Here is a 26,044-nt window from a genome sequence, read left to right on the forward strand (position 1 = left end):
TTTCTTTAAGCATAAATTCAGTGAGGTTTTTGCTTAAACAAGAAACTAATCTTAGACAGACACAATTTTGCATTTACACTACCAGTCAAAAGTTTTTGATTTTTCGATTTTCAGATGTTTTTTAAGGTATTTTCTGCTTCACCAAGCCTGCATTTATTTGACCCAAAATACAGCAAAAGATCCAAAGATCAACATTTTTCTAAAAATAAAAAGGTTTTGTCAGGCTTGGAGTCAGTATCATTTTTAATACTTTTATTTAGCAAGGACACTTTAAATTGATCCAAAGTGATGATAAAGATATTTATCATTTTTATAAAAGATATTGTGGCGGGAGTCCCGAGGATCAATCAGCGTCGCCCTGGCAACTCATCAGGAACACCTGCACACACTCAGCATGGACCAATCGATCACGGCAAGATCCCCTTTATAAGCAAACTCCCAAGGAAAGAAGGGTGAGAAGCTTCTCCGAAGAGCTGAAACGCTTACCGTCTCTCTCTATCGTTCTCTCCGCAGACTCGCCGTGACGATTGGGCCGCACCGTCCCTGGACCTTCTCACTCGGGGTGACCGCACGTTTCTGCACCCACCCCTCACTGGCCACAGTCACTGAAGAGCACCAAAGGATAGAGGATTCACGAGACACCGAGCACCGAAGACGCCACATCGCCCATTCCCTGTATTATCTCCTTCACATCTGCACTGTTTTCAATAAACGCACCCTCCGGGGCTCACTAAAGTCTGTTGTTCTGTCGTGCTATTCCCCGCCCGGCCACAAGGTGGTGGAGAATGCGGGCAAGTGACGGGCCTGGGAAGCCGACGAACAAGACGTTCTTTGTTTACACCGCCATCTTGCCTCGTTTCTCACTTCCGGTTTTTTCTGTTTTTCAGGCACGCTCCTCCCCGGCAAAATGGAGGACCTTGTGAAACAGCTGGTAGAGGTTAGCGTCCGCCAGCAACAATGTTTTGAGCTTTTAATAGAACAACATGGCCAAATTCAAGGTTATTTAGCAGAACTACGACTACCAGCTGCTCAACATGTTCCCCTACCTGATCCCCGCGTCACTGCCGCTCGGCTCTTACCCAAGCTGACCGCAGATGATGATATTGAGGCTTACCTCAAGATGTTTGAGTCAGTCGCTCGCACAGAGGGCTGGGCTAGAGGTAGTTGGGCTGCAATACTGGCACCGTTGCTTTCGGGGGAAGCTCAGCGTGCTTACTTCTCATTACCTGCGTCTTCTCAAAGTAATTATAACGAACTGAAAAGAGAAATTTTAGGTCGCTTAGGGCTGTCAGCGACCACCGCCGCTCAGCGCTTCCATGAGTGGGAGTTCAAAGCGCGGTTGCCAGTACGCACCCAAGTCGCCGATCTGATGCGGTTAGCCGAACACTGGCTGCTAGAAGACTCGCCATCCCCCTCCCAAGTCGCCGAGCGGGTAGTGGTTGACCGGATGCTGAGAGCGCGGTCGAACTGGCGGACGCTACCTACCATCGGGAGGCCGGGGAGCGAGCGCCGCTTTTTCCCCGGAGGGTGCCCCAGGAGCGACGGCCGCCAGAGGGCATCCCACGGCCAGTGCGCAGACCGTCCAGCCCCCGCGACGAACCGATGCCCACGGACCCTCCATCTCCGCCTGTGAAGCCTTGGATGGCGGGCTGTGTGGTTCCCCCCGTGGAGCCCCGACGACCACGGTGAAAATTCAAGGTCGCCGCTGTCGAGCTTTACTGGACTCAGGAAGTGCCGTGTCTCTAGCAAGACCCGGCACGCTGGAACCCCGGCCTAGTCCCAAAGCCGTAATGCCAATTACTTGTGTCCACGGGGATACCCGCCAGGTATTTACTAATTTACTCACCTTCCACAAAGGTCGTCAAGCCTGGACTCTTGAGGTCGGCGTTCTCAAGGACCTACCTGTGCCGCTGCTACTGGGACGGGACTGGCCGGGGTTGGAGGCCGCCCTAGCCGAAGCCACACAGCCCGTCTGTCCACGCCGGCGTCCACGCCGCCAACCGTCGCGGGGGTCTTGAGAGCCCGCACAGCCTGCTGACATCCAACAGTGGAAGAGAGGGTGAGTCCCCCGCCCGTAATACTAACCTTTTCCATGATGTTTTCCAGCAGGTTACGGGTGGGGGAGACTTTGGAAGAGCCCAAAAGGAAGACGACAGACTGAAACACTGCTGGCGGCAAGTACGTGTCCTCGAAGGCCAGGAGGTCCTTCCGGCCCCTCACCCTCTCCCACACTTTGTCTTGCAAAACGGTCTGCTGTACTGTGTCGCGGAGCGGCGGGGGGAGGTAAAACGTCTTCTTGTTGTCCCCAAGGGAAAAACCGAGACGGTCCTGGAGCTGGCGCATGCTCACCCCATGGCTGGACACCTGGGCGCCCAGAATACCGTGCAACGTATCCGTGATAGGACTCGAAGCAGAAGTCAAGAGGTTCTGCCAGGCCTGCCCAGCATGCCAACGGACATCCCCGCGGAAACCTCCCCCCAGCCCACTCATCCCTTTACCCATCATTGGGGTGCCCTTTGAGCGGATCGGGATGGACATCGTAGGGCCGTTGCCGAGGTCTGGCCGGGTCCACGAGCATATTCTCGTCATTGTAGACTACGCCACCCGGTATCCAGAGGCCGTTCCGCTACGCCAAGCCAACGCCAAAGCCATCGCCCGGGAGCTGTTCCTGCTGTGTAGCCGGGTGGGGCTACCGTCGGAGATACTGACCGACCAGGGAACGCCCTTCATGTGCCGGCTAATGGCTGACCTCTGCCGGCTGCTGAAGGTACGACAAATACGCACATCAGTCTACCATCCTCAGACCGACGGGCTCATCGAGAGATTTAATCAGACCTTAAAACAGATGTTGCGGAAAGTAGCTGCAGAGGACAAGAAGGACTGGGACCTCCTCCTCCCCTATGTGTTATTTGGAGTCCGAGAAGTACCCCAGGCATCCACGGGGTTCACCCCCTTTGAGCTCCTTTTTGGACGACAGCCCAGCGGTCTCCTCGACGTGGCCCGAGAGGCCTGGGAGCAGCAGCCGGCAGTCTACCGGACCGTCATTGAGCATGTGCAAGATATGAGGATCAAAATCGACCGCGTCATGCCATTAGTCCGGGAACATCTGGTGAAGTCCCAGCAAGCCCAGCAACGTCTGTACAACCGGGCGGCCCAACCGCAGGAGTTCCAGCCAGGTGACAAGGTAATGGTCTTGGTCCCCAACGTAGCCTGTAAGTTCCTGGCACAGTGGCAAGGACCCTATACGGTGGAGGAACGAGTCGGCCCGGTGAACTACAGGGTAAGACAGCCCGGCTGAAGACAAGCAGTACAACTGTATCATATCAACTTGCTAAAGAAATGGGTCGGGGACCGAGACCAAGTGGCCGCCCTGGCCGTCCAAGAGCCCGCGGTTGTGGACGCCAACCCTAACCTCTCGGCCGCCCAGAAGACGGAGCTGCGGCACCTGGTCGGTCAGTTCCAAGATGTCTTCTCCGACACCCCCGGCCAGACTAACGTCCTCTCCCATGACATCCATACCCCTCCAGGCGTCGTTGTCTGGCAACGGCCCTATCGAGTCCCAGAGGCCCGCCGGCAGGCTATAGAGCAGGAGGTCCAAAAAATGCTCAAACTGGGGGTAATTGAGCCATCCCGGAGCCCCTGGTCCAGCCCGATCGTCCTCGTCCCGAAGCCGGACGGCACCCTGCGCTTCTGCAATGACTACCGGCGCCTAAATGAAGTCTCCGCCTTCGACAGTTACCCCATGCCCCGAGTGGATGAACTCCTGGAGCGCCTGGGAAGGGCCCGGTATATTACGACGCTCGACCTGACAAAAGGCTATTGGCAAGTCCCCCTTTCTGCAGAAGCTCGACCAAAGACAGCCTTCTCCACTCCGTCTGGCCACTGGCAATACCGGACCCTTCCCTTCGGCTTGCATGGGGCACCCGCAACATTTCAACGCCTCATGGATGTGGTCCTTCGCCCCCATCAGACCTACGCGGCGACGTACCTTGACGACGTCGTCATCCACTCGGAGGCGTGGGAGGACCATTTGGAGCGTCTCCGCAGGGTGCTGTCCGAGCTCCGTCGGGCTGGGCTGACTGCCAACCCCCGCAAGTGCCACCTAGCCTATAACGAAGCAAGGTACCTGGGGTTCACGGTCGGGAGGGGACTCGTACGACCGCAAGAGAACAAAGTGAAAGCCATCCTGGACGCCCCCCGACCCATCAACAAGACCCAGGTACGTGCCTTCTTGGGGTTGGCGGGCTATTACCGGTGTTTTATCCCCAGTTTCTCCTCTATAGCCGCCCCCCTGACGGACCTGACCAGGAAGGGACAGCCAGAGCGGGTCCGCTGGAGTGATGACGCCGAGAGGGCCTTTACACGCATTAAGGAAGCCTTGACCACAGAACCCGTCCTGAGAGCTCCAGACTTCAGCTGTCCCTTCCTGCTCCAGACGGATGCCTCCGACACGGGGTTGGGAGCCGTGCTCTCCAAGGTCCAGGAGGGAGAAGAGCATCCTGTCGTGTACATCAGCCGTAAGCTGTCCCAGGCCGAGAGGAAATACGCGGCCGTGGAGAAAGAAGCCCTCGCCATCAAGTGGGCAGTCCTGGAGCTGAAATATTACTTACTGGGTCGACATTTTACTCTCTTTACAGATCACGCTCCCCTGCAGTGGATGGCCCAAGCAAAAGACAAGAACGCCAGAGTCACAAGGTGGTTCCTATCGCTCCAGGACTTTCACTTCGATGTGCACCACCGAGCCGGCGCCAGCAACACCAACGCAGACGGGCTCTCTCGGTCCAGGGCAGCATATGCAGGTCTGTCAGGGGTCACTTCCCCCCCACCCCCGGTCTCCCCTTTTTCTTCTCTCCTCCAGAACCAGGACGTCGCTTGGGGGGGGGGGGGGGGTGTGGCGGGAGTCCCGAGGATCAATCAGCGTCGCCCTGGCAACTCATCAGGAACACCTGCACACACTCAGCACGGACCAATCGATCACGGCGAGATCCCCTTTATAAGCAAACTCCCAAGGACAGAAGGGTGAGAAGCTTCTCCGAAGAGCTGAAACGCTTACCGTCTCTCTCTATCGTTCTCTCCGCAGACTCGCCGTGACGATTGGGCCGCACCGTCCCTGGACCTTCTCACTCGGGGTGACCGCACGTTTCTGCACCCACCCCTCACTGGCCACAGTCACTGAAGAGCACCAAAGGATAGAGGATTCACGAGACACCGAGCACAGAAGACGCCACATCGCCCATTCCCCGTATTATCTCCTTCACATCTGCACTGTTTTCAATAAACGCTCACTAAAGTCTGTTGTTCTGTCGTGCTATTCCCCGCCCGGCTACAATATCTATTTCAGATAAACGCTGTTCTTCTATGCATTAAATGAGTGAATGAATATATAGTAATAGTAGTAACGTTAGTAAATATATTTCAAAATGTTACTGTTTGTGCTGTACTTCGGCTCAAATAAATGCAGGCTTGGTGGGCAGAAGAGACTTCTTTAAAAAAACATTAAAAACCTTACTGTTCAAAAACTTTTGACAGGTAGAGTATCTGAAGAAAAAATGGAGTATAAACAGTAATATTGTGATTTTTTATATATAATATATTCTTGTGATGGCAATCCTGAATTTTCAGTATCATTACTCCAGTCTTCAGTGTCACATGATCCTTCAGAAATCATTCTAATACACAAATGTGGTGCTCAAGAAGCATTTCTTCTATACATTAATGTCAGAAACAGTTGTACTGCTTAACGTTTTTGAGTAAACTGTGCTATTATATGATTTACATCTTTTTTCAAAATAGTAATATTTTGTAACAATGTAAGTCTTTACTGTCACTACCAATCAACTGAATGCATCTTTGCTGAATAAAAGTATTAATTTCTTTCAAAACTTTTGAAAGGTAGTGTATGTAAAAATCATATCTTCTAAAGTTAATTCATCCTTATTTTAAGGATGTTTGGACATTAGAAAACAAAGCAAAATACTGATAAAGACCTTTTTTTTGCAGTGCATTTACAGTAGATAAACATTTAGTCTCACACACTATTCTGAACTCAAAAATGTATTTTAAGTTGCTCATGGGTGGGACAAGGTAGGCTACATGTGTTTATACAATTCCAAAATGTAATCTTACACCAACAATCAGGCTCTCCCTCATCTGGCCTTTAGTCCAAACCCAAGCGGGACTATAGAGTGGACAGCTGACACCTGTCAGTGAAGCAGCTGTATGTTATGTTCAGCAGCAAAAGTCAGTTTGTGTGTGAGAGAGAGACAGAATGCGACTTAAATGTCTGTAACCTTACACTTTCAAGCCTATTGAATCTACAGAGGGCTCGTTCTCCTTCAGAGAGCTGCAGACCTCACATCTGACAGGGTATAAATGCTACATGACTGTGCATTTTCAGAGCTCCCCCGCACTCATCATCTCCCTACAATTATTCCCTATTATATTGGGCTTGTTGGCGTGTCTTATAGGGCACAGAGCCAGAGTCCTCCCCCTCATACTTCTGTGCACATGCTCAAGGTCTGTCCAGCAGCTATCGCTCAACACAGCAGCTGTAGGGTTCCACGTCTACAGCAACAGACCCCTAGCAACACCGATCTCTGCAAACAAACATCCGGCCAGGCACACTTCTACAATATTATAAGAAATGCTTTATGCCATTTAATGTAGTGGCAAGACGTTTTAAACTCTCAGAAATATGTAGTGAAACTCTCATGGTATTTGTAGTGGAAACCAATAGTGATTTTTTGAGAAATATAGCTTATAAACTTATAAACAAAATATAGCAAGATACTGTAAACTAGATTTTTCATAAGAAAATGTGATTGCTACTGTGCTTCACATCAATGGCAAACTCCTCAGCATATGGCAAGTAGAAACCATCGCTATATGGTTTTCACTATGTTGCCAGTATGGTCCCCCTCAGAATTTAATTCCATGAGTTTTTTTCTCCTGTTTTTCTGCATTTGTAAATTTTGAGCACTTATAAGAGTTATAGCTCACCTCTCCTCAATAATTTAAGGTATTAATGGTGTGCATAGCACAAATTAGGTTTAATACTAAGGGTTAGAGATTTATTCCCAATAAGAGCAATAGCAACCGTAATGCTTCATTTTCACAAGCACTACTAATATATAATGTATAATATATAATAAATTATTAGTGTGCTTTACTTTGATAGTTTTCTGCTACCCATCAATCCATTTTCTATACTGCTTTATCCTCTGCATGGTTATAGGGTTTTGCTACTACCTATTTAAAAATGATATGTAAGCAAGATATTAAAAATGAAATAACTCAGAAATAAGACCACTGAGTCACCACAGGTCTACATGTGGCATTGTGTTCTCAACAGATCTAATTTTTTAATGAGCAATTCATTGAGCTCTGAGATTCCATAAAGAAAACTGTGATATCCTATACTCCCTGAACTACAATAGATGGAAAACGAGATTCGTTAACATGAGATAGGAGGCAGAGGTGATCCCTTTGTGGCCATTTTTTCAACCTACATGATCAAAATGCAAATGCTGCAACAGCATTAAGCAAGGAGACAACTTGATGTAAAAGTTTTGTCTTACTTTGCCCATTTTTGATCAGTTGCTGGTTGTCAGTGGAATGATAGTCTTGAACCTGGAGAGAAAAGTAAGAAGAAGCAAATTAATGTTAGCATTTCCATAGCTTGTGTATGATTAAAGACGAAATGGCAGTTCATTACTTTCAGAAACTGAGTTATGTCTACAGTAAGCAATGAAAACTATGTTAGATACATTTTCCAGAGACCTCTACATGCAGTGTATATAAAATACATTGCTTCTGAAGCAAATCGACTATGAATGTTTCCATAGGTTTACTCCTAAGTATCCAAATGTTCAATCTTTATGGCTTTTCTTTAATCACATAGGAATGCTCTAAAATTTTCCCTTAATTCAAACCATTTCTACTCCCTATAGATTTAAATGCTGAGGGTATGTGCCACATTTTCCACAGGATACTCTTGGCTCCACCCGGTGAACTATACTATGCTTTCTTTCACTACCTCATAATGAGGAAAATAAAGAACAGGGAACTCTCAGAGATGGAATAACGTTCTGGCTGCAGTGGACCAATGGAGTTTTTAATGCCAAACTTGTGCACAAAACATCCGAAGGATGCAAGCTGTTACTGCACAATGACAATTCATCACATTTCTTGCTTCTTCTTATATGCTGTGTAAGCATTAATGGTTTTGCATTCTGATTCTGAAGACTTTTCTAAACTAAAAATAAAATTAGAAAAAGGCACTTTTCAATGTTTAAAATTGTCAGTGTGTGTCAGCGGAGTCCAAAAATAGGCATGTCTCTCTGTCTGGTTGAGTCAGGAACACATCCAAGGTCTGAGAAAGACATTCACACAGCCCCACCCAACCAGCAATACTACAAATTATTATGAAATTAAAAAATGAATGAAAACTATTCTCAGCTGATCTGATATAACATAGAAAGACGTTTAGGCTACTACAATCATAACCTTACTATATATGCTTTATAATCAACTTTTTACATTTTCAATCATCACACGTGTTTATTCTAAAAACTTAAGTGTCTATATAAAGTTGTGTGATAGTAGAAAACAAAGTAAACGCAACTGTGAGCGCTAAATTTAATAAAGTAGTAGCATTTGCCTATGAAATGCGCATTTGTCTGCTACAATATGTTGTACCAAAGTGCCGCTATTTGTTAATCCATACGTTAAAATGGCTACAAATAATAATAATAACAGCAAAAGCAACATTTTACCTCAATCACAAGGAGTCTCTAGCTCCGGTTGACGGTGGTCCGTTGTCTCTTGTCAGTGGTCTGGCTAAGGAACGTCCACGCAAGTATCAGCTGTTCTTCTCTGACGCAACGTATGCCAGTATGCGGCGCAAACTGCACGCAGTATTTAGCTCGGGATAACCAGTTATGAGGTAATGTCCACGGCTGACGTGTTGTGATAGTCACTTCTCACAAATGACTTGAGGAATGGGATTACTATGGTGTCCAATGTTTATTTTTTCAGTCAGCAGGCTACTATCTGCAGTGCACCTCCTGATCTGCATATGCAGCATTTTTGTGGATCCTGTATGGTCCTGAGTCAAGACGAGTATCTGAAAAACAAGTACATAGTATTTGTGAGGTTAAGATGTGCTCAGCAAAGTTTTACATTCTATTAAATATATCATATAATAAATATTACATTTATATCTATTATTATTTATAAAATATTTAAATTTAACACTGAAAATTTTAATCAAATTGGGAATTAAACGTTATTCAATATGAAATGGGTTGCTCTATCATGGCAGCGGCCATGTTGGCATCAAATGATCATCTGTGGCATGCAGTTTACATAGTTTTCTTTATATAGTAAAATATTTTAGCTGCTTTATAAAAACGTTAAACCTGAAAGTACATTGCTGGGACATCAAGAGCTGAGCCAATAACTGGCAGTATCTCAAAACCACTGTTACTTTTGGGACAAATAAAAGGCAGCTAAAAGCAGCCTAAACAAATACTAAATGCACCTTTAATATCTACGTGATCAACTATCAAGGTTCCTTTTTTGATTAGAATCACTTAAAGAATCGAAGTAAATAAATGGCTAAAAGCTTCTTCAAAATCGGTGTATAGTGCTTTCTCTAAAAACAATGTGCTTTAATTTGTACATTTTAACATATTTGCATATAAGTTACAAGTTTAGCATGTACAGGATGATGATACCTGAGGGACTCATATGCAACTATTACAGAAGCTTCAAACACTCACTGATGCTTCAGAAGGAAACATTATGCACTAAGAGCCAGGAGGTGAAAACTTTTTGAATTTGAAGATCAGGGTAAATTTAACTTACTTTGTCTTCTGGAAAACATGTAAGTATCATTGTAGCTTCTGAAGGGCAGTATTAAATGAAAAATAAAATATTTAGGCAAAAGAAGAAAAATGTACACATCCTCATTCCGTTGAAAAGTTTACACCCCTGGTCCTAAATGCATCATTCTGTTGCGTATGAATCCCCCAAAATCATATAGTCATTGTTGGAAAGGGTTCAAATACACAGAAATGCTGAAAAACAATGAACTCATGCACAACTATCACTAAAAAAAAAAAAACAGCTGTGGATCATTCAGGCAACAACACAGTATTAAGAATCAAGTGTATGTAAACTTTTGAACTGGGTCATTTTTATAAATTCAACTATTATTTTCTCTTGTGGACTATATGTAAACATCTTTAATGTTAAATATCTCATTCAGGTCAGTACTAAATAAAAAATAACATGCATTTTGTATAATCCCTCTTATTTTGGTCAAATAATTAACATTTTGCAGATTCTGCAAAGTGTATGTAAACGTTTGACTTCATCTGTATGTGTATTATACAAACATATATTATACACTTCAGGAATTGCACATTGCTTGGAAATACATTCTGGCCCATTTTTAGCCAGAGACATATCCTTTAAACTGTTTATATGAATTGTTAATGAAGCACTCCGATACAGTTTGAAATGCAGCCACTAAGTCAAACACAGTGTCTTATGAATAAACTTTAAGAGAAAAGCAGAGAGTGTTTTCTGACAGGCTCTTAGTATCCAGTGGCTGATCATGTCTGGCTTGGCGTGAGATTGTGACAGGGCTATTTTTGTCTGAGCCTTTCGGTCATTCCGGTAAGAGGGTGAGGAATCCAAATCAGAACAGCATAGTAGAGCAGAATGAAGGGAGAGGGGACTGATACAGCCACTGCTCATTTACAGTAAACTTTTCTCCTTAAATAGACTGTCATTTCTCTAGACTCACAGAATGATTTAACTATTGTCTAACACTTATTTACAGTTATTTGTAAAACATGATTTAATTTCTGGGGTCACAACAAGCATTATTAAATGTGTTCATTTTCTGCACTATAAATCATGAAGGTCACCATCTAAGCCCTGATTTCTTTGTAGTCACTAGTCAGTAAACAGTGGGATATGGCAAAGCTGGTCTGCCATCTAGTGTACAGAAAGTGAACTGTTTGTTGAAATTGTTTATTAAATAAGAATGTCCTGTTTCTTTCTTGTATGAAACAATCTCCTGTTTTATTGTGTGAATATTTGCTGAGATAAATAGTCATCGTAACCTCACAGCAATGCAACAGATCTTTCTTTGGTTTTCAACATGGAATGTTATCCTCACCCTGTGCCTTGGCTGCAATTATGAGCACATTATGGGGCCAGTGAGAAATGCTGAAAGAAAGGCTACTTTGTTGCTAATGCCATTGAGTGGGTGGGTCAAACAGTCCACTCTTGTATATATTGTTGTAAAAATCATTTGGCTTCATTAGTGTGAAAAGGACGGATTTAGATGGTTATTACGAAGATAACAGCAAACTTCTCTGGACACAATTAAGGTAGAGAAACAAACATTTACTTACTAATTAAATGCACCAAGAAATGTTTTTGAAAACTATTTAGTCATTATAGGTATTAGGTATTATTTTTAGGATTATGCATTACTTCAGTGCATATTTTCAGTGCAAAAGCAGGTGTAAATAAATGTGAAAATAATTTAATTAACTAATAAGGAAAATATTACAAATCTTGCTTTAGTTCACATGCATTTTAGAAAACATAAAATAATGCATGTAATTTAACAAGTAACAGATTATTGCATAAATATTTGCAAGAGAAATTTGTCATTTTTACAGTATTATAAGTTTTTGCAACACTGCGTTCTGGCATGTGACCATTGCTATAGAATGCAGTATGCAGCAGTAGATTCCTCGCAGGATTAGGATGGCTTGTAAATCTCCTGTTGGCAGATTTTAGAAAGCCACCATACAAAGAGTCATGAAGGCAGCTTTGTCTATCCTTCTTCATTACTATCTCATGGAGCCACAGACCAGGCTTCTGTCTAGAGTTCAGAAGAGGATAAGTGATGCAGTAGAAAATTAAGGACACCTGACTGCATCATTTCTGTTGTATGAAACAATGCATCAATGAAAAGATGTGGCCTATAAAATGAGGGTTTTTTAATCATTTAATAAATCAAATTGGATCTATTACGTTTTTATTCATAATGTAATTAATTTGATTAAAAATCAGTTGTGTCTCAAAAATAGTGATGGATATCAGGTATGTGTTTATTCTTAAATTAGAGATCTGTGTTTTTTTTCTTTATATAAGGTTTCAAAGGAAAGAAGCAAAGAAAAACATCTCAATACTCTTGAAAACATGACGGCATTGTGATAAGGTAAATGGAAGGAAAAATGAATTGACGAATAAATGACCAACATGCGAAGGATTAAAAACTGCTTATTTTTTAGGGCGATTACTGAGCATAATCCAGATTAGTTGTCAAATGACACAATAGTATGGAAATTATATTAAAAATGACATTTGATATGATAAAAGTAAATTTTAGCTTAATGAAAGATGCAGGACAAAGTCATTCGTTTAAAGAAATAGTCCACCCGCAAATGAAAATATGCAGAAAATGTACTCACCCTCAGGCCATACAAGATGTAGATGAGTTTGTTAGTTCATCGAAACAGATTTAGAGAAAAATAGTATTACATCACTTGCTCACAAATGGATCCTTTGCAGTGAATGGGTACCATGAGAATAAGAGTCCAAACTGCTAATCCACTCAAGTTCAGTCCATCAATAAATATCCTGTGAAGCGAAAAGCTGCATGTTTGTAAGAACAAACAAACTCTACAACTTGGATGTCCCGAGGTTGAGTACATTTTCAGCAAATTCCATTAATGCAAATGATGTCTCTATACTGAAATACCTAATAGAAAACCCATAGTCAATATGACATGAAAAGGTTGCGCTCATTGAGCAACTGGCACTATCTGTATCTATTTTTACTGCAACAAATTTAGAATACACAATTCTGAAAATAAAATATTGATATGATGACCACAGCTGCTGAAGGAGCTAACAGGTGGCGATGGATATAAGCGTACACTGTAAAAAGTTTTCACCAGTTTCAACTTAAAAACTTAAGTTTAGCAGCTGCCTTAAAATTTTAAGTTGAATCAACTTAAGTTATTTTAACTCACAAGTTAAATCAACTCATTTTTAGTGTAATAAGTTCAAATGACTTGTAGTTTTAAGCTGATTTAACTTAAAATTTTAAGGCAGCTGCTGAACTTAAGCTTTTAAGTTGAATCTGGTGAAAACTTTTTACAGTGTAGGCTTAACCCAAATGCCGTACTATCGATTTTCCTCACAAGGAGTCTAAACGCCCCTGGATATCACATGAAATTGACGCTGAGAAGTGGCTGCGGCGTCATGACAAGCATCGGCATGTTTACATCCTGCCAGGATGGCATCTAGCGCTTCTTGTTTCTTGTCTCTGTGGGCTTTTTCAGTATCTGTGGCCTACCAAAAGCCTCAAAAGCATCAGGGCTAAAGTGGAGAGAACAAAGACGCAGGACTTTAGGAAGTTTTTATTCATACACAAGCATCTTCCTATTCATTTCTTCTTTCTCTCTTTTCCAAAATCATGTGGTTTTTTAAAACAACATAAATCTTTCATTGGTTTTCTACTACATTTTTCAGGAAGAGACATAATTTATGTTATATTAAGCCATACAAGTCTTAATACCCAGGGTTCCCTTTAAAATATTTGGATATACCATTAACCATTTTTTATAACTTTTCAACCTTTGACATTTTCCACTTACTCACATATAACAGCCAAAAATGCAGTCGATGCGTTCTTTCCTGAGGGGCCTGTGCCGTAGAAAGCCCCTGGAACCAGAGGGAGAGGTCTCCATTTTTCGTCGCTGTCTTACAACTTTAGATCTGGTGGCTTTGGGAGTGGGCAGCACCTTGGGGGCTGGTGTTTATGTGCTCTCTGGAGAGGTGGCCCGGACCCTGGCTGGACCAAGTATTATCATCTCCTTCTTCATTGCAGCTTTAGCTTCTATCTTTGCTGGACTCTGCTACGCCGAGTTTGGCGCAAGGGTTCCTAAGACCGGCTCTGCATATCTCTACAGTTATGTGACTGTGGGAGAAGTGTGGGCTTTCACCACAGGATGGAATTTACTACTGTCTTACGTCATTGGTAAATAGAAATCAAAGGCCTATTAAAAAGTTCAGCATAATGGTGACAGACAGACAGACAGACAGACTGATTGATTGAAGGAGTCATAGATTAAGTACTAACAGAGCTTTCTCTTGGTTTAGGCACATCAAGTGTGGCCAGGGCATGGAGTGGTACATTGGATGATCTTATTGGAAATGTGATGGCTAATTATTTTAGCAAATATGCAGCTATGGACCTACCTGGGCTGGCAGCCTACCCAGACTTCTTTGCAGCTGGTCTCATAATGCTACTCTCTGGTATCTTACTATACTAATCACACAAAGTCTAGTTTATTATTCTGTGTTTACCATCTATGGCATAGGCTTAGACAATTATGTACTGTATTTTTCTCACAGGTCTTCTTGCTTATGGCGTGAAAGAATCAACCACAGTCAACAAGGTATTTACAAGTGTTAATATACTGGTGTTGGTGTTTGTCATCATCGCTGGCTTCATCAAGGGAAACCTACAGAACTGGTTTATCACTGAAGACATCATCCTGAATACAACAGCAAAGCATGAGTATGTTAATTTATTTATAATTTATTATTTATTTAGTGTATTACTTTCAGTCTAGGAAAAATTCAGCTAAAAATGAAAATTCTGTCATTAATTACTCACCCTCAAGTCATTTCAAACCTTTAAGACTTTTGTTCATCTTCGGAAAACAAATTAAAATATTTTTATGAAGCCTGAGAGCTTTCTGACCCTGCACAGAGAGCAAAACAACTGAAAAGATAGCCAAGAAGAGAAGCTGTTGAATAAAGTTGTTAATTTCGTTTTCTTTGCGTACAAAACATATTCTCGTAGTTTCATAAAATTAAAGTTAAACCACTGACGTCATATTGACTTGTATATCGATGTCCTTGCTACCTTTCTGGGCCTTGAACGTGTACTGTAAATTACTGTAAATGCAGGGTCAGAAATGTATCAGATTTCATCAAAAATATGTCAATTTGTTTCTCAAAGTTGAACGAATGTCTTGCAGTTTGGATCAACAAGATGGTGAGTAATTAACTAAATTGACAAAGTTAACAAAATGTAAATTTGTGAGTGAACTATTTCTTTAAAATGATCTGTGTATGTTCAGTATAGAATACTAGTATACTACTTGATGCCGTATATAGTACATATATTGTGCATATACAGTAGGCAGATTTTAGTATAATATACAATCTACTGCATTGGAAAAATAAAGTCAGTTGTATTTTTAGTCTTTCTTGACTTATTTGATATGACTGCTAAATGTTTGCCAAAACTTTTAAAAATGCTAAATCTATCTACTCTAGCATACCACTCTTACTACTATGGCAAAAATAGTAGGATTAGTATGCTAGCATGCTATTGTAAATTCAACCATCCTCAGTTCTTTTCTAAAAGTGCCTCTCTTTTTTGTTAATGAAAGAAACCTAACATCCACCAACGTCACCACTGAGTACGGAGTAGGTGGCTTTTTTCCATTTGGATTCGAAGGAACACTTGCCGGGGCAGCTACATGTTTCTATGCATTTGTTGGCTTTGATTGCATTGCAACTACAGGTAAATCTGAAAACATTAAAAGATTAATTTACTCCTGAATTACAATTTCCTTTTACAATTTCCTAATTACAAAACCCCATGTCATCCAAAATGTTTGTCTTTCTTTCTTAAGTCAAAAAGAAATGAAGGTTTTTGAGGAAAACATTCCAGGATTTTTCTCCATACAGTAATTAGCCATCACATTTCCAATAAGATCTTCAATGGGGATCAGTGGGTTGAAGGTCCGAATTGCAGTTTCAATGCAGCTTCAAAAAGCTCTATACAATTCCACCCCAGGAATAAGGGTCTTATCTAGCGAAACAGTCTTTTTTTTTTAATATAAAAATGAATATACTTTTTAACCACAAATGCTCATCTTGCACTAGCTTTGCGATGCATGTCCACAACTTTATGCATTACGTAATCACGTTGGAAAAGTCATGCGTGGTTAGTTCTTTGTCTGTGTAATTAGGTTCAAAAAGGTAGGATAGGGTGAAAAACAGCATCTTATTTTCTCTTCCAACTTCAAAATCGCCTGACATTGTAGTTTTACATTTTTCGGAAAAAAAAGCATTGGACTTTCTTTGCACGTTTGCTTTGTAATCACTTCAGTATTTCCGCCTACGTCAATGTGATTAAATTTTTATCGTTTTAAGAAAACGACCAATCATTTCACTAGATAAGATCCTTATTCCTTGGCTTGGATTGTATAGAGCCCCTTGAAGCAGCACTGAAACTGCAATTTGGACCTTTAACACACTGATCCCCATTGAAGTCCACTATATAGAGAAAAATCCTAGAATGTTTTTTTTTACCTTAATTTCTTTTCGACTGAAGAATGAAAGACATGAACATCTTGGATGACATAATGGTGAGTAAATTATCATGAAATTTGAATTCTGGAGTAAACTAATTCTATAATAATGAGTAATTTTTTAAAAAGTTTTTTCTTGTAGTCTCTCGTAAAAAAGTGATATTTAAAATACTTGCTTTCTGTTTTAATATATTTTCAAATGTAATTTATTCTTATGATGGCAAAGCTATTTTCAGCATCCTTACTTATTATGATTATATTTAGACATCATTCTAAGATACTTATTTGCTTCTCAAGATTTCCTAAACTTTTAAAAGTGCATGTTATCATTAGAAGGTCATGCTTTTAAACTGATTTTCCAGGCGAGGAGGTGAAGAACCCCCAGAAGTCAATACCTGTGGGTATCGTGGCGTCTCTGCTTATCTGTTTCCTGGCGTACTTTGGTGTTTCGGCTGCTCTCACTTTGATGATGCCATACTACAGACTCAGCGTTCAGAGTCCTCTGCCTGTGGCCTTTGCTTACATTGGCTGGGGTGCTGCAAAGTATGTTGTGGCAGTCGGGTCCCTGTGTGCTCTGTCAACAAGGTAAAAGAGTCACAAATTGAGATTTGAATCTCTGTTATGTATTGGATGAGTTACAGACATTTGACTTCATCCGCAGTCTCTTGGGGTCCATGTTTCCAATGCCCCGTGTCCTGTTTGCCATGGCCAGAGATGGACTCATGTTCAAATCATTGCATAAAGTCAGCTTACGGCAGAGTCCAGTGGTGGCCACACTGTCCTCTGGCACTGTGGCGGGTAAGTGTACAAGTGTGTGTTTTCATCTCTTACATATGACAGACTAAGCTGAATCATAAGACTAGGGTTTTTTTCTCTGTATAAGATGAATGGTAAAAAAGTCAGCAGCTTTTGTACAAAATACAAAAGCCCTGGAAATCATGTGCTCTGCTTTATTCCAGCAATAATGGCTCTTTTATTTGACCTGAAGGCACTGGTTGATATGATGTCGATTGGAACGCTCTTCTCCTACACACTTGTGGCTATTTGTATTCTCATACTAAGGTTGTATTCCCAGCTCCACTCTTCCCTTCTAACACCATGATGCAAATCTTTGAAGCTAAAAGTGGTTTCTTTCAAGGTATCAAGAGACAGCTTCAGAGGAAAATGATTTGCGCACTCCCACAACTTCGACGTTTGGGTTTTTGAAACCCCCTTCGTACCCTACCAGTGAAACTTCAAACACTGTTACAACTTGCACAGTTTTTCTTGGTATGTAGAAAACCTTAGTAAATTCCACAGAAATACTGAAAAACATGACCACTTGGACCATTATACAGCAATATCAGTAAAACATCTTTCATATCTTTGATTTTGCAGTTGTGTTGGTGCTTATTCTGTCACTGCTGATAAGCAAAGCTATCAGATCTTTGTTGGTTCTGGAGATCTGGAGTGTTGTAAGTGTAACTGTGCTCCTGATCATAATGATACTCACGGTTTTTATTATCTGGAGGCAACCCCAGAACCCAACCAAAGCTTCTTTCATGGTAAGCAAAATACTTATACCAAAGCAACATAATTGTCTTTCAAAAAAAGAAAAAAGAATTCTCATAAAATCTCATAATTTCTGTGACCGCAGGTACCGTTCTTGCCTTTACTCCCGGTTGTAAGTGTGTTCATAAACATTTATTTGATGGTTCAACTGGGAGGAGACACTTGGATCCGCTATGCTGTGTGGATGGCTGGGGGTATGCAGTGCAAAATATGAAATGTTGCTGAAAGTCAAACCCATATTTAAAGGGATCCCTGGGTAGTAAGACTTGTATGGCTTAATATAACTTACTGAAATATGTAGTAGAAATCCCATGAAAGATTTATGTAATTTTAAATGTTTTATAAATATTTTGGACTCGTTGAGCTGCCTGCTGCCATTTTTACTGCAACACAACTCAGAATACACAACTGCAAATAAAATACTCATACGATGACCACAGCTACTAAAAAAGAGCTTACAGGTCACAATGGATGTAAGTTTCACACAAGAAGTCCGAGTGAAATCTATGTTGAGAAACTCCTTCAGTGGTTTACATTCTGTCAGGATGGTATCTATCGTTTTTTTATCTCTGCCGTTTGAGAGCTGTAGTCTACTAAAAGCCTCAAAGACATCAGGGCTAAAGTGAAGAGAACAAAGACGCAGGTCTTTAGGAAGTTTTATTCGTTCACAGGCATCTTCTCATTCTTTGCTCCACTTTTTATTGTTAGGAAACTTACATTGCTTCTCTTGTTGCCCTTGGACTGAAAATTACAACCAAAGGCTGTAGAATGTGGCATTGGATCAGTATTTTATTTTCTGAGTTGTGTTCTGAAGCCATACAAGTCTTAATACCTGGTGTTTCCTTTAAAAATATGTAAATATGTGTCTTTTTCTGCTTAGGATTTCTTATCTACTTTGGATATGGAGTGAGGAACAGTGTCCAGCGTCAAAGGTTACTCAGCAGTCAGGTCACCATTGAAACCATTGAATCCAAATCCGATAAAGATGGACCAAGTCCAGCAAGAAGTTCTTTCTAGCTTTTTTTACCAGAGCTTTTATCATATTTGCTGTGAAATAATCTGTCATTTTATACTTTTTATAATAAATACATAATACTGAATCTTTGTATTGAACATGACATTTTTTTTATTAAATTACACATTACTGTTAAGTATGGTGTCTGTACTTTTTTTTTATGTTTTAAAGTGTCTTATGCTCACCAAGGCTACATGTATTTGATAAAAAACAATTTTGTGAAATTATATTACAATTAAAATTAGTTTTCTATTTGAATATACTTTGAAATGTAATTTATTGCTGTGATGGCAAAGCTGAATTTTCAGCAACCATTACTCCAGTCTTTACTGACACTACCTCTAACATTTTAAATGTCTATTCTGTTGCCTTTGATCAATTTAATGCATTCTTTCTGAATAAAAGTATAAAAAAGCCGCATACTGAGCCAAACATTTGGACAATAGTTTACGGTTGGAGAAAATGCTTTAATAATTTAAAAAACGGTCCCAAATACTGTAACTGTGCATTAGTTGGATGGGGGAAAAAATTATATTAGTTAAGCATTAAGATTTGAGCTAAATAAAGAAAATTGACATCAACATTGTCAGAGTTATGTAATAAAATGTAAGCTTGGAAAATAAAGTTTTGGACATTTCGGTAAAGTATTTAGGACTTGCATGACTAGAAAATAGCTGATCCTTGGATTTGCTGAGTGAACTGATGTGCCCTTAAGGGACTTTAATCTTACTTTAAACTTTGAGGGCACAAAAGAACAATAGTGCCATTCACAAGATCCTACCTGACCTGTGTTACATTAATCAGATCTGAACTATTAAATCAAACAGAAACTCAGAAAACCGAGTCATTCCACAGCAAATACCGGGCAATGAGTTCACAGGCTGCTAGTATCTTAGTTAAGCATTTTTAGCTTATATTTATATATCGTTTAACCAAAGTTAATGTAATATAATGCAAATATGCATAACACTGACATGTACATATTTGCAGATCAATTACATTACATTTACCACCAAGTCTTTAGTAATTACAAGTTGCCTTGTGACAAGAATTTTTACAGAGTAGAATTTAGACTGACGCCTCTGAGTTTTTACAGCTAAATAAACACCGGCTGCTTTTTCAGTTGGATGGCCAGCTCTCCTCAGACCCTGATTGGTAGAATGAACACAGAAAGGATCCATTGAGTGTAACCAGAGGAATTTAGGGTGTTCGTGTGACTCTGGTAAACATCTGACCCCTCACTGTACACACTTGGTTCTTCCTCTCCTGCTACCTTTCTATTTCTGCCTTCTGTGCATGTATCTTCAAGACCTAAGAAGGTATACCAAAGTGAACTAAAGTTTGTTTGTGGTTGCTGTGAATATTCTCCGCCATGAAGTGGAGAGTGGTGCTATTTGCTCTTCTTGTTTCTCTTTTGATCATTCAGTTTGGTGAGTATCTTTCCTCTTAGGAGGCCACATTGTACATTATGTAGATATGATTCTCAGTAATGCAAACAGGGGAAAACAATATAACTGTATAAAGCATGTATTAATGCAATGCATGTAAACATTTATCAAAATTTGCATATAAAATGCTTAAGTTAAATTTGAGTTAGTTTTGAATTACATTTCAACAGTGTTGAATGGTTTTAGAATGCTTTGTCACATGAAAAACAGGCATGTGCCAAAAGGTTGAACCTGACTCGAAGACCAAAGCTGAGAAGAAACCAAATGGCAAGTCCAGGTCTGGGAAGACATCAGGAAAGACTCCTGCTTCCAAACCTAAAGTGAAAACCACCCCTGAGACCACTAAAGAAGCTCAGACATACCTCACTCAGGTAGTAAACAAGGGAAGGTTCCAGAAAGTTGGGGACATGCTGACTGTTCAAGCAGGTGATACGTTAGAGCTGAGATGTAAAGGAAATCCTGTCCAGTGGGCTGTTCCTGCGTATCTGGAAGAGGATGATGAAGGAAGACTCAGGTATGAGCTGAAGGAGACATTAAATCTGTTATTGCATTAGATTGCGTTCAATTAATCAGTTGTTTTTAAATCTGTATTTTCAGGACAGTTCAGCATGAACGTTATGGCACACTGATTCTGGCAAATACAACAGCGGCAGATACAGGGGAGTTCACCTGCTATCCAATGTACTGTGAGGACAAAGACTGTAGAAAACAGTATGACAAAGGTGTCAAAGTCTTCATCTTTTTCACAGGTAATATGAAAATGTAAGGTGATGAACAGAGTGCAAATTATATTATTCTAAAGGTAAAAAAAACTAGGACATGTACAGTTGAAATCAAAAGTTACATACACCTTGCAATCTGTAAAATGTTAATTATTTTACCAAAATGACAAAATGAATGTTACGTTTTACTTAATACTGACCTGTTCAAATGTTTTACTTAGTCCTGAACAGTTAAAACTTCCAGCTGTTGTTCAGAAAAATCTGTCTCACAAATTCTTTTTCAGCATTTTTGTGCATTTGAACCCTTTTCAACAATGACTTCAGAATTTTGAGATCCATCTTGTCACACTGAGGACAACTGAGGGACTCATATGCAACTATTACAGAAGGTTTAATCGCTCACTGATGCTCCAGAAGGAAAAACGATGCATTAAGGGGCGGGGGTGTAAACTTTTGAACAGAATAAAGATGTGTACATTTGTCTTATTTTGCCTAAATGTCATATTTTTCATTTAGTACTGCCCTTCAGAAGTTACAGAAGATACTTATATGTTTCCCAGAAGACAAAATAAGTTACATTTACCATGATCAAATTCAAAAAGTTTTCAACCCCCAGCTCTTATTGCACTGTTTCCTTCTGGAGCATCAGTGAGCATTTGAAACTTCTGTAAAAGTTACATATGAGTCCCTCAGTTGTCCTCACTGTGAAAAGATGGATCTTAAAACCATACAGTCATTGTTGGAAACGGTTCAAATACACAAAAATGCTGTAAAAAAAAAAAAAAAAAAAAAAAAAAAAACAGCTGTGGATCATTCAGGTAACAACAAAGTATTAAGAATCAAGCGTATGTAAACTTTTGAACAGGGTCATTTTTATAAATTAAAATATTATTTTCTCTTGTAGACTATGTGTAAACATCTTTTATGTGAAATATATTATTCAGGTCAGTACTAAATAAAAAATAACATGTATTTTAACGTCACAATTCTCTCTTAGACCCTCAGGAGTTGTTTGTACCTTCTGCTGACTATTACGAGGTCATTCAGCTTCGCACTAACTGGCCCACCATCCTGCCCTGTCAGGTGACTTCTCCACTAGTAAAGGTGACTTTACACCGGGAATTTCCTCCAATGGAGGTGAAGGTGGATGGACGAGAAATCTCCTTTGACGTCAAGAAGGGTTTCACCATCCACAGACCGAAGCAGTATCACGCTGGATCTCTGTACTGTGTAGCAAACCTAGGAAATCTTCGCCAGAGCTCAACCAAATACATGCTCATCTATGTCAACTGTGAGTATTTCCTCTGGAGTTAACACACAACAGCAAACTGAAAGCAGTACATAAGCATGGGACCATATACACAGACTACAGAATTTCAGAAATTATTTCAGAATGTCTGTATACCCTGGCAGATCCAGCCGCTCCTCCGTCACCTGCGATCCAGGCCTCCTCCGACACTGTGGCAGTGGGACATAATCTCCAGGTGTCATGTACTGTGATAGGAGAGCAGGACGTGGTGGTGGATTTTACCTGGGAATATCCTGGACAAAAGGTTAGACCAGAGATAAGACAGAAATTAGACACAACCTCACAATATTTAAACAGAGCCCTGGGTATTAAGACTTGTATGGCTTAAAATAATGTAAATGATGTCTCTTACTGAAATATGTAGTAGAAAACCCATAAAATATTTACGTTACTTAAAAAACAAATTGTTCTCTATATATTTTGGACTATGGGGGCATCATTGTTTTGATGATGTGAAATGGTTGGACTTGGTGAGCTACTGGTGCTACCTATTGGTATTTTTAATGCAACACAACAACTCGCAAAATAAAATACTGAAACGATGACCACAGTTACTGAAAGAGCTTACAGGTGGTGATGGATATAAGTATTGACCTCATCCAAATTTGCCATATCTTATCTAGTGTTTCTTGTCTTTGCCATTTGTAAGCTTTTTCAGTATCTGTGGTCTAGTAAAGACATCAGGGCTAAAGTGGAGAGAACAAAGACGCTGGTCTTTAGGAAGTTTTATTTGTCCACAGGCATCTTCCCATTCTTTTATCCTCTTTTTATCGCTAGGAAAGCAGTTAAGACTTACATCGCTTCTCTTGTTGCACTTCAACTGAAAATTACAAACAAAAGCTGCACATGTGGCATCGTATCAGTATTTTATTTTCTGAGTTGCTTATTCTGAGTTGTGTTGAGGAGAAAATTGAAACAGGTAGTGCCATTTTACATAATTAAAATAATGGCGCCCCCATAGTCCAAAATATGTATAAAACAATGTGGTTTTTTAAATAATGTACATTTTTCATGGGTTTTCTACTATTTATTTCAGTAAGAGACATCATTTACGTTATATTAAGCCATACAAGTCTTAATACCCTGGGTTCCCTATAAGTATATTTAACATTTTGTTTGTATCAGAACATAATCTGACATTAAATTGAATTATGTTTCCATTATCTATTAAGTATTTGTTTTTAATAATAATTTTTATTATCAGATTGGGCGTCCACTGCACACCCAGGACAGTGTGCAGACAGTGCAGGTGGATGGACAGAACCGACAGAGAGCTCAGACGATACTGCTGGTGGACGAGGTCAGAGAGGTCGACCATGGAACATACACCTGCACAGCTCAGAACCTAGAGGGTTCAAGATCTGCATCAACCACAGTCAAAGTGCAGTCAGCACAAACCACCTCCAAGCCTAAGAAACCATGAAGTCTTTCAGAGAAATCTTACAGAAATGGAGCATGCCAGTCAGATATAGCTGTAACATCCTATGGCTGTAAAATAACCAGGATGATCCTCAAAGAAGATGTTTTTTTCTTTCTGAGACAGTCGGGTGCAACAGAGCAAAGCGGAAAAAGGGCTTAGATTACATAGTACTGTGTGTGCATTACTATTGTTTCACTGCCCCTATGGCAAGAAAGCATAGGGGATTGTATACTGTATATATCAGAATATAAATGTAATTTGAGCACAGACAAAATTAAAATATGACAATCAAACATGCAACTAGAAATGCTGGTATAAATGGATAAACAAAAAATGGAAAGATGGTTATGTATCCATCTTAGTCTCTATTAGGCTATTAACACATTTCTAATATTGTACACTTTTGAATGATGTACCTACATACTATTTTTTCATACTATACAAATAAAACACAGTATAATAATGACAGCTTTTGTTGAATAAAGCCATTGTTTGTGCAACCCACTGAATCCTGGAAATGCCACTGCTTTAACTTTACCGGCAGAGGGCGACATATTTACGCTATTTAAAACAGGAACGCTGTGGTAAAAACAACCACAGAAATTGGTTAAAACGTTGGTTTTAAGTATGCCGGAGTAGATTTTTGTGATGTATTTTTCAAGTGTTTGGACTTTCATTCTGACAGCACCCATTCAATAGGATTCACTGGTAAGCAAGTGGTGAAATGCTCGATTTTTTGATGAAGTTTTAAAGAAGAAACAAACTCATCTACATCTTGAATGGCCTGAGGGCGAATACATTTAAGCAAATTTTCATTTTTTGGTGAACTATTCCTTTTTGAACATGTGTTGCAATTGTGCTACAAGTGGGGCTCTAAGGGTTAAAATTTCTTAATGCACCAGATTCTCCAGAAGCTAATTTCTTTTCACTCATTTACGGTTCCTGAAATGAAACCATTCAGGATGTCTCTCCTCTATCCTCAAAGGACAGGAAGTATGCAGTGTGCACTCAGGTGTGTGCCCAGAGGCTACAGCCATCAGAGTGAGTGGAGAGGAGCGGTAATGACAGGGTGCTGTCAGTCGTATTCAGTATAAGGAGGTCTGGAGGCCAGATATATGAGTGAGTGAGAGTCTCTGAATAATTATAACAACCGGATGTCAGAACTCAGGATACACCTCTTTGATCATTCTCTTCTGTTCGTTCCCATTGGTAATGCATTATCTGTATAAAAAATGTATAAAGCTGATGCAGCTCTTACAAAGCACAGCTTCACGTTTCATTTCTGCTCCAAATCACATATACAGATAAACAGCAGAAATGAAGGAGACTCAAAGCAGTAACAATTTAAACAATATATTTTATTTGTGAACTTGTGTTCAGTTTTTTAATATTTAACTTTTATTAAAGTCTTATTTTGATGTAATGTATATGAGCCATTCTCCAGAATTGGTCCAAACTGCTGTCCCACAGCCAAAAATCACATTTAAAAAGCATTTAAGTGTTTACTATCCTTTTATTATCTATTGGAACCTACAATAATATTTAAAATATCAGTAAGCTTACTATATATAAAATCATCATTTAGTGGGTACTTGCAATTTTTTTAAGTGAAGTTTAAAAAATATATAGATTTTTTTAGAATTTCTTTATAAATTACGAAACTTTATGTTAAAAAAAAAGGTGCCCCGCATTGTCATATCACTACCGAAACAGTGAATGTTTTAGTCCACTAAACGAATACATCTATGATCAGAAAATATTTTTGTCTCACTCTCTCTCATAGCTACATGCTGAACAGACAGGCCTCATCATTTTGAGGTGTTCAAAAGTCTAAAAATCTGTGTGTAACTTTAAGGAACGTCAATACCGAACACCATTTTTTATAAATAACACACTTTTTGGGAGATATTCCATAACATTTAGTTTTTTATGTGTACCATGTGCTGATTAGCATCTTTGAGCTAGGTTCAAAAGCTAAATTTGTCGCATCTTTGTTTTGTTTTTTGGGGTGTTATCCTATAAAATTGTCACTACCGAATAAGTAGTGACAAAAGGGAACACATAATCCTCATATTTGGGGGAAATAAACAAAATGTTTGTACAGTTATGCAATTTTTTTGTATTTAGTATGTTTTAGTAGTGTTTTAGCAGG

At 40.1% G+C, this 26,044-nt stretch overlaps 3 protein-coding genes and 1 long non-coding RNA gene across 6 annotated transcripts in view; 2 read left to right on the plus strand and 2 right to left on the minus strand.

Annotated features, from left to right (window-relative positions):
- Positions 1 to 13,835, minus strand: part of anxa6 (annexin A6) — a 27,236-nt gene extending 13,401 nt beyond the window's left edge. For both annotated transcript variants that reach the window (XM_073820348.1, XM_073820346.1), the window contains exons 1-4: positions 13,696 to 13,835; positions 12,501 to 12,669; positions 8,775 to 9,124; positions 7,578 to 7,629 (exon numbers count right to left, since the gene is read on the minus strand). In XM_073820348.1, coding sequence (XP_073676449.1) covers positions 7,578 to 7,586 — 9 coding nt within the window. In that variant the 5' untranslated portion in view covers positions 7,587 to 7,629; positions 8,775 to 9,124; positions 12,501 to 12,669; positions 13,696 to 13,835. The remainder of the gene's footprint in view (positions 1 to 7,577; positions 7,630 to 8,774; positions 9,125 to 12,500; positions 12,670 to 13,695) is intronic.
- On the plus strand, positions 11,326 to 19,178 carry LOC141288239 (cationic amino acid transporter 2-like). Of its 2 annotated transcripts, XM_073820351.1 has the most exons (13): positions 11,326 to 11,405; positions 12,181 to 12,247; positions 13,705 to 14,074; positions 14,197 to 14,352; positions 14,452 to 14,617; positions 15,501 to 15,634; positions 16,790 to 17,012; positions 17,089 to 17,225; positions 17,387 to 17,489; positions 17,566 to 17,696; positions 17,805 to 17,971; positions 18,064 to 18,172; positions 18,859 to 19,178. In XM_073820351.1, exons 3-13 carry the CDS (start codon positions 13,711 to 13,713, stop codon positions 18,993 to 18,995), a joined length of 1,827 nt encoding a protein of 608 aa, XP_073676452.1. In that variant the 5' UTR covers positions 11,326 to 11,405; positions 12,181 to 12,247; positions 13,705 to 13,710; the 3' UTR covers positions 18,996 to 19,178. The 2 variants fall into 2 exon arrangements, with proteins under 2 accessions (XP_073676452.1, XP_073676453.1); XM_073820352.1 differs by having other exon boundaries at positions 11,332 to 11,405; positions 13,925 to 14,352.
- On the minus strand, positions 16,873 to 22,310 carry LOC141288241 (uncharacterized). The gene is made up of 3 exons (XR_012339643.1): positions 22,182 to 22,310; positions 20,804 to 20,926; positions 16,873 to 17,001 (listed from the first exon to the last, which is right to left on the minus strand). It is a non-coding gene; the product is annotated as an uncharacterized lncRNA (long non-coding RNA).
- Positions 20,229 to 24,356, plus strand: LOC141288240 (platelet-derived growth factor receptor-like protein). The gene is made up of 6 exons (XM_073820353.1): positions 20,229 to 20,423; positions 20,652 to 20,955; positions 21,039 to 21,190; positions 22,161 to 22,454; positions 22,577 to 22,716; positions 23,677 to 24,356. The coding sequence occupies exons 1-6, from the start codon at positions 20,366 to 20,368 to the stop codon at positions 23,893 to 23,895; spliced, it is 1,167 nt and encodes a 388-aa protein (XP_073676454.1). The 5' UTR covers positions 20,229 to 20,365; the 3' UTR covers positions 23,896 to 24,356.
- Positions 24,357 to 26,044: the final 1,688 nt, after the last annotated feature.

The sequence above is a fragment of the Garra rufa genome, chromosome 16, assembly GCF_049309525.1.
Source record: "Garra rufa chromosome 16, GarRuf1.0, whole genome shotgun sequence".
Classification (NCBI taxonomy): domain Eukaryota; kingdom Metazoa; phylum Chordata; class Actinopteri; order Cypriniformes; family Cyprinidae; genus Garra; species Garra rufa.

Coding starts and splice junctions, on each gene's coding strand:
- LOC141288239 (XM_073820351.1), top strand. CDS start 13,711: ATGCAGTCGATGCGTTCTTTCCTGAGGGGCCTGTGCCGTAGAAAGCCC. Junction 14,353..14,451: donor TCTCATAATGCTACTCTCTG/GTATCTTACTAT, acceptor TTTTTCTCACAG/GTCTTCTTGCTTATGGCGTG. Junction 18,173..18,858: donor TGCTGTGTGGATGGCTGGGG/GTATGCAGTGCA, acceptor TTTTCTGCTTAG/GATTTCTTATCTACTTTGGA.
- LOC141288240 (XM_073820353.1), top strand. CDS start 20,366: ATGAAGTGGAGAGTGGTGCTATTTGCTCTTCTTGTTTCTCTTTTGATC. Junction 21,191..22,160: donor AGTCTTCATCTTTTTCACAG/GTAATATGAAAA, acceptor ATTCTCTCTTAG/ACCCTCAGGAGTTGTTTGTA. Junction 22,717..23,676: donor GGGAATATCCTGGACAAAAG/GTTAGACCAGAG, acceptor TTTTATTATCAG/ATTGGGCGTCCACTGCACAC.